Below are 17,021 nucleotides of genomic sequence, written 5' to 3' on the forward strand. Positions count from 1 at the left end.
ATTACTGCAGTCAAGCACGCTTAGCAGTAGAGTTCTTCTGTTATGGTCTACCGAAAAGTAGATTCATCTTGTTAGTATAACTAGTATCAATTAATTCTTATAAGTTATCCTCAACTGTACTATCCTATACCAGCACAGTCTCTGGAATCCCTCTCTTTCGGGTGTTGATTTGATTCATTCATGTACCCCGCCGCTGGAAGCCTGCTAAGAGTCACTCCTTGTCTGTGCCCTTGCGCACCGGCAATCACTCCCCGCCCTTGTCAGCGCCCAGGAAGTTACATGCCCACTAGCTTCAGCCTAGTTCATCCTCGAACCACACCGTACTGGAAGAGAGGCTTGCTTTGATACCACTTGTTGGAAAGGTAATTGAGTCTAGTTTAACATATTAAAAAATGGGAAATTAATAATATGTGGGTCACGCCCAGTATTAAAAAGAAAAAAGCATACTCAAAATTAGAAAAGTGCAAAAGTGAGATTTATGTTAAGTGGGTTTATGGGAACCTCTTATTAACTTAAAATAAGTATTGTATGATAGTTAATCATGTATTATATTAATTCTGCGTTTAGTTTTCAGTTGCGATCACAGTTTGTATCATTACATATTATTATTGTTTTAAATTGCATACGTAATGAAAAGGAAAAAGTTTACTCGTATTTTTAAATAAACTATAGTGATTGTAACTGCGCTTAATATCACAATAAAATGTAACAACCCGTTACGTAAGAAGTGAAGATGAGGATTAAGGGGTAAGATTAGTGAAAATCCTAAGTTCTGGGTCAAAATACGTAAGAAGGGTAAAATAGTAATTTAACAAATACGTAACCCTAAACTGTGAAATGATATAATAAGGCCTCAAATGAGAGAAGTAACCCTGAAAATATATTCAGAACGAAAAATTGAGTGGTTAGGCAAAATTTTAGAAATGTGATGAATTATATTTTTACCGGATGAAAATATTGTGGTATAGTTGCACCGAAAAACGTGCTGAGTGAAATTTGTGTTCTAAGTTTGAATAGAAGTTGGAAAAAGTACTTAGGGTCAAGAAATATGACTAGTGATATTATTTTGATGGATTTTAAGGTTTTTGGGAAAATGTGCCAATGGTGCATCACTAGTGGTAAAATCATAATTTTACACCATTATCGGGAAATTTCAGATTCATCTGTTAAAGTAAATTTAATGGACTGTAGTGAATATTGAATTTTTTAAGAAATAATTAATTCATGGATTAGTGGGAGTTTAAGTGAGAATCATACTTATTAATCTCGGATAGCGGCGCGTAGTGGCTAACCCTCAAAACTGCTATAGCACTATAGTGGGTAGCGCTACAACGCTATTGTGCAAAGTATACCTAAGTGATACACTAAATTGTACTCCACAAAAATAAAACTTACAAAATGAAAATGTAACATAAAAAATAATTTTGAAGGATCTGAAACTCAAACATAAATGATTTCAAACATTAAAATTCAAATCATAAGAAAATTAAAGGAATTAAAGTCTCAAATAATGTAACACAACAAAATAAAGTGGCAAAATTAGTCAAAATTCAAACTTCCACTTAAGTGAAATGCCAAAACCAAAGAACTTAAGGTTTGTCTCGGAAACTGAAAAAGGTTCTAGAATCGAGGATCGACACCCCTGATCTCTTTTCTTAGCTCAACACGCTCTCTTCCTTCAACAACGAGAACACTTGTAGCGGCGTAATAGCGCTACAATTTCAGCCGCAATAGCGCACGCTACAGCTGCTACACTTTTCCTGACTGTCGCGGCGCGGTCTGTGGCGGCTGGCCGCCGCACCGTAATGCAACTCCGCTATAGCGCGCTAAAGCGGCGCTATTTACAAGTATGGTGAGAATATACAAGTCATTTGATTGTGGGGTCCACTTGTACACATGGCAAACACTTAAGTGACTTAAAAATACATGAAATTCTCTCTCCTCCCTCACATTCACAGCAACGTCCCCCTCCCTCAAAATTCTGAAACTGTGACCCCTTCCTCATTATTACATAGGTTGAGTTTTCATTTTGAATTCTAGATATCTTTAGGCAAAACATTGAACATGAAACTTGTTAGTCTTGAGCTTGTGAGTATCTTTCATGTCTTGAATTTTTCATGAAAATGAGTGTGTGAGGAGATCATTCCTTGGAAGGGAGGACAATTTTGGTGCTAAAAGTGGTGATTGAAGGTGGTCTTGAGTCATCTAAGACTTGAAACTTCAACCTTGGAGCAAATACAACACATTGATGATGAGTTTTCCTAATTTGGTTGAGTTTTCATGGAAATCTAATTTTGTGATGTGTTCTTGAATCTTTGAATGTGGTGGGGATGTTTTGGTGGATCTTATGACAATGCTCCTTTGAAAAATAATGATAACATTGACATATAAAAGTAGAAATCAAATAAAAACTTTGGTGTGGTGGATGATACTTGGATCGAAATTTATGATGAAAAAAGTGGTGAATTGTATAGTGAATTGATATTGAGATGGTGGAATAGTTTTGATGATGGTTTATGCTTAATTTTGATGATGGGTTATGTATATTTGGTATAATAGTGTTGAATTAGAAATGGGTTCTTGATGATTGATAATTACAATTGTAATACTTAGTTTTTTGATTGAACATAGTTTTGATTTTTGCTCATATCTTGATCTATAGACCTTAGATTTGAACATTCTTTAGTGTTTTGAAAAACTTAGAAATATACCTACAACTTTCATGAAGAGGTCAAAATCTGATTGGGTAGTTAAAAAACCTTAATCAGAGCTCCAATTTTTTATAACGGTATTGTCATGGATTCTGGCACTGCTTCAGAAATTTGAAAGTATCTGGAGTTACAGATATGGGATTAGGATTTTCTCAAGTGTTTTGAAAATATAAGACCCTAATCTAAAACTTTTGTGAAGAAGTAAAAATCAAATTTCAATTTTTGAGTAGAGAAAATTAGCCGTGAAATGAAGACAATGGTGCAGTCATAGGCCTTAGACAGTAACGTGTTATAGTAAAATATGCATAACTTGAGCTATAGAGCTCCAAATTGAGTAAGGCTTGAACCTGTGTAAATTTAACACAAAGAAGTTTAATTTTGAAGAGTGGTAGAATTTTTAGAAAAGTGAATCGATCCTAGTTTATTTTTAATGTTCTGCCCTATTTTTAAAAATAGATTTTTGGAACATATTGATTTACTAAGGGCATAATTTGGGATGTATAAATCCAAATGAGGCTTATAATATACCGTTGAAAAGCTATTGACATCTAGATTTTGGTAAAATATCAGAATTTTAGAACAAATTAAGTATAAATAATTTTACAGAAAGTATTAAAACTAAAGTTAATCTAATAAATTAGGTTAATTTCCTATTATGTATGATTTGTAAGAATTAATGAGATTATAGTTATGACTTTTTGGATGGCATGAATTGGCAAATTAATATGAAAGTTAATATGTACCAAAAAAAAATATGAAAGTTAATAAGGGAGTTACTTTAATTGAAGATTTTAAAGTACACAAGGCATAATATGATTTCTTCAAGTTAAAGAAACATGTTTTTAGTGGTTGTTAGTAGTAATATGTATATATTGTAAGTTACGAAATAAGTGGGAAATGTCATTTTTAATATGTGACTTGGTTGAGTCAAGTAAGCTTGGATAATCTATTGGTGTCTAAGCGAATTGGAAAAGGAAGCAAGTTTAAAGGTAATCTCTTGGTACTGAGGTTAATCCCCGTGTGTGCTCCACCGTTCCCATTAGGGTAGTGGTTGGAAGTTGTTTGATGCAACAATGTAAGTATAACATGATCATGCATGTGTTGTTGTTTGGGTACATAGTGTTGTACCGTATCTTTGGTTAGTAGATAGTTGTAGTATGTCGTAGGGGACTTCTATTGGAGAGGCCTCTGTAGGGAGTTCCAGTTGGCCTAGGGCCATAGAGTTATGATCTGTTGAGAAGCACTCTAGGAATGTCTCGGAAGTTATAGTTGTTGGGTGCCTTGAATGATATCCCGGGGATATATTCTTGGATGAGAGCCCGTATGCCGTCTACGGTAGGCTATTGGGCCGTATGATTGTGTATGATATGTGTATAGTGCATTATTGTGATTTTACATCTGAGTAAGCCATTGGTTGGAATGATCCTCCAGAATCTTTGGATTACTGAGATATATTTGTATATCTCACTTTGCGTTATGGGGCTATGTTTCAGGTGATTGTAGCGGTGTTGGAGTCTTAGGCAAGAGGCCCACAGGTTGAGGACATGGAGAGCATATGGAGTGCATTATTGTTTATGTCATTTTGCATTTTGGGTTGTATTGGATAGGTTAGACTTAGAGTATGAACATTTTATATTGCATGTGTGATATGTACTATGCTTTTATTGTTCATGTTGTATTTTGGCTAAGTCTAGTGTTTTATAAACATTGTTATATTTGGAGCATTTTAGTTGTAGTTATATTTGATATTTGGAGAATTGTAATTTAAAGTATGATGGACCTTGTGTAAAGTAATGATGTATGTATGTGATGGAAGGGCCATAGGCATATTCTAGGTTATGATGATGCTGTCCAATGATGTAAATACATGAAATGGAAATAAGTGTTTGAAATGAGTTTCATGAGGTTTAATAACTAAGAATGAATTACATTGTGAGTTAATTAAGTAAATGATGTAAATATGTTGTAAGTTGTAAGAGCACAAGATTCATTGACCCTTTAGTGCCACCCTTGTCAATTGGGTACCATTTGATGATATAGGACGCACTTTGGTAAAGTGAGATTAGTTAATAAAACAAAGGAGATGGCGTCGAATTTTCTAAGAAATGATCAATTTTTAGGCCTATTTTGGGAGTGTATATCTCCCTCCATATAAGTTCAATTGGGACATGTCATAAACCAATTTAAAGGTTGAGATGTCAGTTTTTTTGTCCTAAAATTTGGTACTATTTAGAGTTGTATAGCATCCTATAGGATGAAGAGAACACAAATTACCCAATCTGCTCGAGTGCAGGGGCTATTCGAGTCCCCTATTTTCAAAAATTGTTTCTCCCTCAATTTTTACTCAAATTAGGCTTATGAAACATCAAATTAAAGCTCAAGGTGTCTAGTATCCTGCATAAAAGTTTGAAAGAAATTGGTTGAGTAAATCGTTGGAAATTGCAGAAATGGTGAAGGTTGTTTTGTGCTCTGTTTGGAGTTGGTTGACAACTTTGCTTGTCTAACTTCAAACGGTTATAACCGGAGCTAGAGAACTCCAATTGAGGCGTGTGATACCTTGTTGAAAATATAATTGAGTCTAGTTTAAAATAATAAAAGATGAAAAATTAATAATCTGTGGGCCACTCCCAGTAATAAAAAGAAAGAAGCATACTCAAAATTAGGAATGTGGAAAAAGTGAGATTTATGCTAAGTGGATTTACAGAAACCTCTTAGTAACTTAAAATAAGTAATGTATGATAGTTAAGCATGTATTATATTAATTTCGTGTTTAGTTTTCAGTTGCGATCACATTTTTTATCATTACGTATTATTATTGTTTAAAATTGCATACGTAATAAAAAGGAAAAAGTTTACTCATATTTTTTAAATAATCTGCTGTGATTGTAACTGCGCTTAATATCATAATTAATGTTAACAATACCAGTACATAACGTGTTGTTATAGTTGTTTTCAATTTTGAAAAAATATCCAACCTAATGGAGAAAAGAGAGAGATATAGAAAGAGAAACTAATATTTAGGATGCTATAAAAGAGATTCCAAATTAGGTAAATATTTCCTAGTGGATTGTGGATTTCCCAATCGACACTAATTTTTAGCTCCATTTCGAGGTGTGCAATATCATCTGGAAGATTTTAAAGGTCATGGTAATGACCCTCAAAATGCAAATGAATTGTTCAATCTTCGTCATGCATCATTGAGAAATGTAATTGAGAGGCTATTTGACATTTTTAAATCATGGTTCGCAATTTTTAAGTCAATACCTCCGTTTTCATTTAAAACACAGGCAGAGCTTGTGTTAGCATGTGTAGCACTACACAACTTTCTTCACAAAGAATGTTGTTCAAATGAATTTTCAATTGAACCAATAGATGCATCTTCATCTTTAGTATCACCAGTTAATGAAGAAGATAATTTTTAACCCATTGGTCAAACTCAAGAGTAAGAACAAGAAGATGCTAATGAGTGGAAGGCTAGTATAATTTTAAATATGTGGAGAACTGATGCTCAGTAGGACATCAAGTTACATCAAAATACCGATTGAGAAAATTATATTAGGTTTTACTTTTTTTAATTAATATCAATGCATTTATTTGTTATTTTTTTATTGATTCTTGTAATTTTGAATGTTTGTTAAAAATTCATATGATTTTTTGAAGTCTTATAAAACCATATTGTCATTTCAAATCTTATAAATTCTATTACAATCCTTTAAAATCATATCTTATAAAATCTTGATTGTAAAAAGAGTCTTTAAAGTCACTATATTTCTATATAATCTTTTAAAATCTTAATCCAATACACTCCATAATATTACTTCAATATAAGATATTGTGAGTAATTTTTTCATGTCTATTCTACTAATTCCTTTTAATATTGTTGGATTATAATTATAAAGAAGAGAGATAAACTATGAATCTTAGTTAATATTGTGATCTAGCAGGTATTGGAGAGAAATAGATAGGATAAACATAAAAAAAATAGTAGATATAATAAATATCCTTTCTTTTATTTTTGTCTCTTTGAAATATAAAGTATAATGAATAATGATATTAAATTTTTAGTTTATCATTTTCAAAACTTTATGAACATTGTATCTTTTTTTCATGGCTATGCCAAAATTGTCGTTGTATTTTTAAGGGTTTGTACGTTTCGGTTGGAAAAAATAAAATAATTTGGTTTGGAAAAATCAAACCAATTTTAAAGAATAGTTCACTTCAGATCTTAAATCGATTCCGAAAAAAATATTTAATTTTTAAATTAGTTTAAAAAAATGTGGTATGATTTAATTTAGTTCATCAATAGTTCGATGAACCCATTTTAAAAAAATAAATTCAATTCTTGAATACATTCATAAAAAAAGAAAGATATTACATCTATTTTTTATGCTTATTTTATATATTTTTTTCTATCATCTTTAGATTACAATTTCAAAAAGAAAAAAATGATGGTCCATCCAAAAAATATAATTCTTTAAATGCAGTTCAAATCAATTACACTTTATTTCGGTTGATTTAATTTTTTACACACTCCTAATCCCTCTTAATAGTCTTATTCAAAATATTTGTAATTATAATTTATTTCAGTTTGTAATAATCTTTTTTATTATACTTTTTTTTTAATTTTTCAACCCAAAACGATATCGTTTTGGGAGTGAATGTAGATAACTTATTTATATTCACTATAGAAACATTAAACCTTTCCCTAATCTAATAAATGCAAACACTAACGGGGTGTTTGGTAGGATGACATATTTTAATTTCCCGGAAAAGTGAGCCTGCCAATGTGAAATGGCCATGTTTGGTAGAAGGGAGTCAAAAGTTTGTCCTGGAAATAAGGGTGTCAAAACGGGTCGACACGACACGAATACATCAACACTAACACGACACGAATTTTTATTCGTATCAAAATCTTCAACACTGACACGACACGAATTTTTTGCGGGTTGACAAGACACGAATAACACGCAAAATAGGGGTCAAAATGGTAATTGACAATTTTTTTTTTTTAAAATGGATCGATATTAAAAAAAATGAAAATAATAATAATAAAAAATTAAAAATAAAATAATTTTAAAAAAATACGGGTCAACACGAATACGAATACATCAACACGAACACCATACGAATTTTTTACGTGTCATTTTTTCCAACACGAACACGACACGAATTTTTTTGCGGGTCAACCCGAACACGAATTTTCGTGATATTTTTTTTTGTCAATTCTTTTTTTTCTTTATCTATTTTTTTTTATACACAATTTTACATCATTTAAAATGACACACATTTTTTCATGATATTTTTTAGTTCGATTGCAATTGTAAAATATGGCTTTATAAGATAGATATTGAAAAGTATGGTCCAAATAATTCGTTGTTCAAACCTGCCATTTTAATTTTCAAAAACGGCAACTCAACCTCATCATAAACGAGTGATACTGATAAGAGATTTGAAAGTTCCAATATCTTCCTCCTTAACCTGTCCCTATCAACAATTTTAGAAGAAAAAAAACAAAACAAAAAATCCTTTTTTCCTCCTCCTTTATCCTCCGAAAACGAAGCCTTTTCAGCTTGTTCCCGCACTGTTTTGTTATATATATTTTTCTCAGACAAAAAAATAAAAAATAAAAAATAAAAAAATTCACTCTCTCTCTCTCTCGCTTTCTCTCTCTAGCAGATCGATCTGGTTGTGATCGGCGATTTAAGTTTGTGATCGAGAGATGATATCGATTCCGTATCTGACAGCGTTAACAACCTACTTCAGCTATGGCTTGCTCTTCGCCTTCGGCCAGTTCAGAGATTTCTTTCGCAAAATCTTCGACTGGTGCAGCTCCAACAATCTTCAGGTTCCTCTTCTCTCTCTCTCTCTCTCTCTCTCTCTCTCTCTCTCTCTCTGCACGCATCGCATCGCTTGCGTTTTATTATACCAACGCCTTCTTTCAGGGTTACGCCCCGATCTGCTTAGGACTCGAGGATTTTTATATCCGCCGATTATACCTTCGTATTCAGGTATTTCCTTTTCTATTTTTTTTTTTATTTCTATCAATTTCATTTGTAAGAAAATTAGAAATTAAAATATTGTAAGAGCTCCAAAATTGCGCCCCCCCCCCCCCCCCCCCTCAATTTTTCATTTCGAGTGCATTTCGTGATTTTTGGTGTGCCAAAGCAATTTCTGTATGTGTCAAGCTAAAGCGTATACATGTTACCTAGTAACCATTTTCAAGTGATAAATAATTTGTTAGAGAGATATAAAATAATTAATTTAGCCTCATCCAATACCTTAAGGTTGAAGTGGTGCTTCAGTGACCACAAGGTCTTCGATCCTCACCACCTCACTTTCAGGTGGAATTAAAAAAAACACAAGGCAGAAAAACAAAAAAGGGTTTGTGTAGCACAAGGCAGACCAAAAATGAGCTTGTGTCATATCCACGCTTCAAGCCCAAAGGGCTCTTACTTGAGCGGGTGTGTTAGAGAGATATAAAATAATTAATTTAGCATCACCCAATCCCTTAAGATTTTGGGGAGGTCGGGGAGGTCACAAGTTCGATTCTCACCGCCTCCCACTTTCAGGTGGAATTAAGAAAAGCACAAGGCAGATAAAAAAACTGGGCTTGTGCAACACAAGGCAGACCAATAATGGGCTTTGTGATCTTGTTGTCACTGAAGCTCTGATATCATGTAAAAAATCACTTCAACCCAAAACCTTAAGGTATTGGGTGAGGCTAAATTATGTATTTTATATCTCTCTAACACAACTTATTCCCTATCTCGAGTTTGAGTATTGAGAATAGAGAAAATGGTGTACAGTTCCTATATGGATCCGACACTACACGAACAGTAATAGTTGGATTTTGATGAATAGATAAAAAAAAGGGGATAATTGTTATGGCGTTGGATGTTAAATTCGTAAAGTGGTTATTTGTTTCTGCGTTTCTCTTTTGGCAGGACTGCTTTGGGAGACCAATATCAAGTGCTCCTGATGCTTGGTTTGATGTAGTTGAACGCTACTCGAATGATAATAACAAGACACTAAAGTATAACTCTTTACTTTAATTTCAGGCTTGGTTGTTATATTTTTTTAGGGGATTCTGGGATTGTCGAAATATCCAGATTTTCTTTCTGCAAGCTTCTTTCTTTGGAGTTGTTGCATTGGTAATTTATGTGGCTCTCATTTATGCAGACGGACCGCACAAGTGAGTAGATGTCTCAACTTGGGATCATACAACTACCTTGGTTTTGCTGCAGCTGATGAATACTGCACGCCTCGAGTAGTTGAGACATTGAAGAAGTATTCACCGAGCACGTGCAGCAGCAGGGTGGATGGGGGTTAAGTATATTGTTTGTGTTACCAATTAAAAGAAAGTTTTGTTTGGTTATCTATGCACGTGCCTCAAATGTGGCTTCTCTGATAGGCACAACTGCGCTTCACAATGAGTTGGAGGAACGTGTTGCAAACTTTGTTCAAAAGCCGGCTGCTATTGTTTTTGGTATGGGCTATGTGACAAACTCTGCTATTCTTCCAGTCCTGATGGGGAAGGTATGTAAAGAATGTTCAGTGATTTCGTTTTGGTGAGAGATGCTAATTGTATTTGCAATATTATTTATTGATAAATTTATATTTTTATAGGGAGGTTTGATCATTAGTGATTCATTGAACCACAACTCAATTGTTAATGGCGCACGTGGATCTGGAGCAATTATTCGTGTTTTTCAACACAATAGTGAGTACCTTGGCTGCATGCCAAAATAAGAGATATGAATTGTCATTGAGTAGTTTGGTTTTCAATTTCTAAATATAACATTTGTATACTATTGGAATCTCTCTCCTTTCGAATAAGACAGGTCTGAATCTCAATTATTGGTTGGGGCAGATGATGGTGGCTACTGTTCTGCACCATACCATTACCATTTGACTAAATATAATAGGTTAATAAAATCCCACGTGTTCACATTTCTTTTCTACTAACGGAGAATAAGATTAAAGCATAACTAAACTGACCTTTGATTTTAGTTATGTCTATGTAGGTTTTGAACTCTTGTAATCTATGTTTTACTTGGCCATTGGGTTGCGGTTTTTCCTTTTGTCTCGTTGCTGTGCTTATATTACTATTCTGGTGCTACCAATGGTCACAGCATTATTATTTACTTGCCCTTGGCTATTTTACCCGCAGCGCCATCACATCTTGAAGAGGTTTTAAGAGAACAAATTGCAGAGGGACAGCCAAGGACCCGTAGACCATGGAAGAAGGTAATTGTTATCGTGGAGGGGATATACAGTATGGAAGGGGAGCTTTGCAAACTTCCAGAGATCATAGCTGTATGCAAAAAATATAAGGTTGGTTAATGTTGTAGCTGAAATCTAATGTACAAATTGTGCTGTCTGTTGCACCATGTATATTCCACTTGCCTTCTTTTTTCTTTTGGGAAGGGGGAAGTTGGAGTATTTTATATCAGTTTTAATCCCATACACTGATAAGTCTATAGGGATAAGGCATCCTGTAACTTCTCTAAATGAACTGTTGTTATGTCCATGAAAATTGTTTGTGAAAAATGTGGATTCCATTCAAACTTATATTTCATCAACTGCCGATCCCAAAGATAAAGGTGATGTTAATGTCGATGAACTCAAGAAAGAGATAAGAAAATCCCTATTTTTCCTCTTTAAAAGGATGACCCCATCCCCAATTAGTTTTGGATACAAGTCATAAGACAACCTTTCATGCTACTACTTTTATCTTTAGAGTCTGTTTGGGAGAAGGGGAAAGAGAGAGGAAGCAACAGAAAGTTTTCCTTCTATTCCTCCCCCCTCCCCCTTCTCCTAAATAGACATTAAGGGGGTTTAATTTTATCATCAAGTTTTATTTACCATTTTAATTTTGTTTATTGTTACTTTCTGCATGGGGAGTGGTTAAAGTGGTTACTTTCTGCAACTTCCATTGCTGTATAGGCATATACATATTTGGATGAAGCACACAGCATTGGAGCAGTGGGCAAAACGGGAAGAGGTGTTTGTGAGCTCTTAGGCGTGGATACTGCTGATATTGACATCATGATGGGGACATTCACCAAATCATTTGGATCATGTGGGGGTTACATTGCAGGATCTAAGGTATGCTGTATGCATATTTAAATATCAGACTCCAAATTTAGTGATTAAAGGGCAGACTGTAAGTTACTAAAATCTATGGGAAGAGATGTTGAAATCTTCTCTCTCTTATTGAATATAAGCCATGCTGTTTTCTCCTTTAAATTTAAAATCAGCTAGAGATTACAAGTTGCTCTCATTGTATCCATATTTCTTAATGGCATAGTGTTGCACACACCAATAGTGTGCGGTGCAGGGCAGTGAGGGGCTGGGCATAAGAAACCTTCGTGTCGCAAGAAGTTTCATGTTTCCCTTTAGTACACACAATGTGCACCAAGGCATGTGGCATGCTGTGTGAACTATATGGGGTATGGGCAACACAAAAATGACACACCAAGGAAATTGGTGAGAACGAAGGGTAAATAAACTCAAATCACTTCTGACTCCTTAGAAAACCTTTATATCGGTAACCGAGTGCCTCAAGAGCACAATCCCAGAGACCTGGGCCCTGTAAAATTTCCATCTAGCACTAACAAGTCCATGTTGTTTCTGTCTCTCATCTTCTATCTATCATCTTATTTTCTTCTCTGTTATCTCGTTTCTCCAGACTTGTCTACCACCAGTCAAGTGACTGCTGTGCTTGTAGCTATTGTGGCCGGTGGGACATAGCTGGCCAGAGACCTGAAACTCTATAACCAATATCTAGAATAGAATGCAGTATTTTCAGTCTTGACTGAGAAGGTGGATTTTTGATGATTTTGGGAATTGATGAAGGATTAATACTGTGTTATGTTTTGGGTATAAATGAAGTTTTTTGCCTGTGCGTGTGTGTATGCATTTGCCATTTTATTTGTAAAATAATATTGTTATGTTGAGTTAAATTAAATTAATATTGAATATATCTAATGTAATATGCACTGCACTTCATTGTTGCTCTGCACATTGCAATGCACATTCAATGATAAAACATGAACCCTTGTTGTAACAGTGTGCTGCTTGTAGCTATTGTGGCCGGTGGGACATAGCTGGCCAGAGACCTGAAACTCTATAACCAATATCTAGAATAGAATGCAGTATTTTCAGTCTTGACTGAGAAGGTGGATTTTTGATGATTTTGGGAATTGATGAAGGATTAATACTGTGTTATGTTTTGGGTATAAATGAAGTTTTTTGCCTGTGCGTGTGTGTATGCATTTGCCATTTTATTTGTAAAATAATATTGTTATGTTGAGTTAAATTAAATAAATATTGAATATATCTAATGTAATATGCACTGCACTTCATTGTTGCTCTGCACATTGCAATGCACATTCAATGATAAAACATGAACCCTTGTTGTAACAGTGTGCTGCTTGTAGCTATTGTGGCCGGTGGGACATAGCTGGCCAGAGACCTGAAACTCTATAACCAATATCTAGAATAGAATGCAGTATTTTCAGTCTTGACTGAGAAGGTGGATTTTTGATGATTTTGGGAATTGATGAAGGATTAATACTGTGTTATGTTTTGGGTATAAATGAAGTTTTTTGCCTGTGCGTGTGTGTATGCATTTGCACTGCACTTCATTGTTGCTCTGCACATTGCAATGCACATTCAATGACAAAACATGAACCCTTGTTGTAACAGTGTGCTGCATGCCATGAAATAACTATGATTGTATGCGAAGAGAAAAATGAAAGGACCTATAGAAGTCAGAAGATAAGGGGAACTTGGAAGTTTTAGTTTCATGGGACTGAAGTCATCTAATTTTGCTGTCTTAGTAAGATCATGGAGCTACTTGTAAAATACTTTTTGTTTCACGTGTGAAAGTTTATTGTTTCACATTGGTCTTTGTCAGTTTGAATCATAGAATTATTGAAACTTACTAGTACTATATTTTAAGCTGGATTCTTAAGTTGAACTCTGGATCTATTGTCAGGAGCTTATCAAATACTTGAAGTACACTTGTCCTGCTCATCTTTATGCAACTTCAATTTCACCACCAGCTGCACAACAAATAATATCTTCCATAAAAGTTATTCTTGGAGAGGATGGTTCCAATAGAGGTTTGGCTAGCACTTTTGCTTTTTTTGTCTTTTTGCTCGCACCAGTTGCATCAATCCTTAATGTATACATGCATCTACTTTGCTTACTTTGCATTATAGGTGCCCAGAAACTTGCACAAATTCGAGAAAATAGCAATTTTTTCAGATCAGAACTGCAGAAGATGGGATTTGAGGTTCTTGGGGATAATGATTCTCCTGTAATGCCAATCATGCTTTACAATCCCGCCAAAATCCCTGCCTTCTCAAGGGGGTGTCTCAAGCAGAATGTGAGAACATCATTATCATCCAAATATATATATATATATGTATTGATTAATGTTTATATTGTTGAATGGTCCTGTTTTAGGTTGCTGTTGTGACAGTGGCATTTCCAGCAACGCCACTCTTACTGGCCAGAGCTCGCATATGCATATCTGCTTCTCATTCTAGGGAAGACCTTATCAAAGCCTTGCAGGTATATATTTTGACTTCCATTCACTGATTAACTTCATACAAAATGCATCAATTAATTGATTCTGAATGTGTCACCTTAGTTTAGAATGGTAGCTGTATAGTTTTCTGCACCTTTTCTATCGCTGTGTGTTTGCCATGTGTTCTACCAAAGGTTTTTCCAATGTATTAGATATCGAGGATCAATGTGTGTCTTCGTCTTATTGCAAGAATTTGTTGAAATCTGTTACTTGCACGATATATTTTATGTTATAATTTGTTAGGATTTTTCCCCTTTCCTAGGTTATCAGCAATGTTGGTGATTTAGTTGGTATAAAATACTTTCCTACTGAACCGCTGAAGCAGCAGCAAGAGGGAAAAACTGTGAAGTTTGACTGAGAGAAGTTCTTGTCAAAAAGCAGAAAGAGGAGCAATGATTGATGAGCATTTTTTGTTTCCATTGTGGTTGGTAGGCTTCAAACTAACTTGAATGTGCTAGTCTAGTAAATTAGTTGCTGTCTTCAAAAGTGTCAACTATACTTGGAGCAGCAGATATAATTTTTTTGTTCAGAAACGAGTGAATCTTTTGTATTCTATTGGAGGGAAGTCTCTCTAATCTACTTTATTTGTCTGATCATAAGATCATCTGTATAGTTACAGCTGTAATTTTGTCTCTATTTCCTCTGGCAATTCATTTGAAACCGGATCTTGCTTGGAATTTTAATCAAATTGTAAAATTGAAGTTGAATATCCATTGGGGCATAGTTTTGAATGTAAGCATTCCTTGGGAAGTGCATAGGCTGACTGGCTACTTGTCCAGTTTTACCCAAAAGATAGACTATCTACCCCATTTTTGTTATGGAATTAGGTTTCTTCTGATATTAAAAATTATTTTCTTAGGTACTTGTCTAATTTTTTATTATCGACCACATTATGCTTTTTTGATATTTCATTTATAATTCAGCGTTTTGTTAGTTAAGTATATTTTTGACATTTTATAGAATAAGAGTATTTTTGGTATTCAAGTTAAATAATACTAATTGTAATTGCAAGGATTAAGTGATACATCAGATAATGAATCACATGAGATACATAAAACATAAGGTTTTTTTTTTTTTTTTTAAATCTAAAAATAGTATTTATTAGTGCTCAATGAATGGGTACGTTATAATTAAATTTATGTCAGTTCTTATTTTCCTTTTTTAATATCAAACTTACTATTTAGTGGTGAATATCAATAACCTTATGAATATACATATTAAAAGTTAGTCACTCGATTCCTAATCGTGTGTATGGAAAAAACTTTGTTGGTAAAGGCTATACCTATTTCAGCGATCTCTCAACCTCGAAGGGATTAGTCTTTGGCTGTCGGTTGTAGAGTACTCTTGGAGCGATCCAAAAGTTAGTGGCTTTGTTCAAAATTTTAAATTAAATATAAGGAATTTTTTTTCAATCTTGGCCAATCCAATAGTAGGAATTGGATTGGATTACACACGGTTGAGCGTGATCCAATAGCTTGGTTGAATCTTTGCTGGAATGGGTACTGCGAGAAGATTGCTCCGGATGCTCTGTGACGTTGTGAGATGTTCTATGAGATGAAGGATTTGAGGCAAGATTTCTTGATTGGTTGGGATGACTTGGGGGTACCTGTAAGATACTCTAACGCTTGAGTCAATATATGAGTTATGAGCTTTTGTTAAGATAGAATAAAAAATCATAATTGAGCTTGAAGCATCTCTAATATAGTGGTGGATTGTACTGTTTATGCTGCTTTAGTATGGTGGCATTCAATTTCATTGATGCGCAGAAGTAGCTATTCCATAAAAGTTGGCATATTGTGGGTGAACAAGTTTGTAAATATGTCTTGGATTATATAACAAATCCTGATGCTATTGCAGAGATCAACCAAACACTTATTTCTTTCATTCCAAAAGTGAATAAGCCAGAATTGATTTCTCGGTGTAGATCAATTTCCTTGTATAATGTTTTATATAAAAGAATAAACTAAGTTATAGTGGAGATGTTGAAACTTGTGCTTGGCAAGTTGGTGTCTCCGAGCTTTGTGCCAATAAGAAATATTCAAGCCAATATTATTATTATTGCTCAGGAGGAGCTGACTCATACAATGAGGAGGATGAAAAGAAAGAGAGGGTACATGGTAATTAAAATTGATTTGGAAAAAACATATGAGAAGCTGAGTCGAGACTTTATTAAAAAGATACTTACATTGATCTTCCCTACTAGATGGTCAACATTATTATGTCCTCCATTACTACAAATATAGCCTCAATTTTGATTAATGGAGCTAAATCTAAGACCATCTCTCCTCATAGGGGCATTGGTCAAGGGGATCCTATGTTTATGTCCCCTTACAATTTTGTTCTTTGCATGGAGAAATTATCCATCTCATAGCTGATTGTGTGGAAGCTGAACCGTGGAACCCTATGAAGGTTAGTATAACTGGGCCTGGAGAGTCTCATATTATATATTATGTTTGCGGATGATCTAATGATTTTTTGCATCCATAGATTTGAAGAGATGTCTGGTCAAAAAGTGAGTAGCCAAAAATTCTTGCGTCCCAGTTCAAACGTACAACTAACTTGGGTAGGTACCTTGGTACCCTTATAACTTATGAAGGCATGGAGGAACAACTAAATCTCATTGTAATAAGATTTTAGACAGGGTCTGAAGTAAACTAGAGGGGTGGTAGAAATAGTTTTTGTTATTTGCAGGGATAATAACACTTTCAAAA

General features: G+C 34.3%; 1 protein-coding gene across 1 annotated transcript; it reads left to right on the top strand.

Moving 5' to 3' along the window:
* The first annotated feature begins 8,282 nt into the window (after nt 1-8,282).
* Nucleotides 8,283-15,107, top strand: LOC133296034 (long chain base biosynthesis protein 2a-like). Its single transcript, XM_061494991.1, has 12 exons — nt 8,283-8,556; nt 8,654-8,719; nt 9,656-9,744; nt 9,891-10,036; nt 10,123-10,247; nt 10,338-10,431; nt 10,882-11,045; nt 11,658-11,819; nt 13,714-13,840; nt 13,940-14,106; nt 14,187-14,294; nt 14,573-15,107. Exons 1-12 carry the CDS (start codon nt 8,431-8,433, stop codon nt 14,666-14,668), a joined length of 1,470 nt encoding a protein of 489 aa, XP_061350975.1. The 5' UTR covers nt 8,283-8,430; the 3' UTR covers nt 14,669-15,107.
* The last annotated feature ends 1,914 nt before the right edge of the window (nt 15,108-17,021 follow it).

Source organism: Gastrolobium bilobum, unplaced genomic scaffold, assembly GCF_033153095.1.
Source record: "Gastrolobium bilobum isolate Gb01-03AN ecotype WA unplaced genomic scaffold, APGP_CSIRO_Gbil_v1 utg2637, whole genome shotgun sequence".
NCBI lineage: Eukaryota > Viridiplantae > Streptophyta > Magnoliopsida > Fabales > Fabaceae > Gastrolobium > Gastrolobium bilobum.

Excerpts from the sequence above, each read along its gene's own strand:
- LOC133296034 (XM_061494991.1), top strand. The coding sequence starts at position 8,431 with ATGATATCGATTCCGTATCTGACAGCGTTAACAACCTACTTCAGCTAT. Across the intron at positions 8,720-9,655 it reads GATTATACCTTCGTATTCAG|GACTGCTTTGGGAGACCAAT; the intron begins GTATTTCCTTTT and ends CTCTTTTGGCAG. Across the intron at positions 14,295-14,572 it reads ACCTTATCAAAGCCTTGCAG|GTTATCAGCAATGTTGGTGA; the intron begins GTATATATTTTG and ends CCCCTTTCCTAG.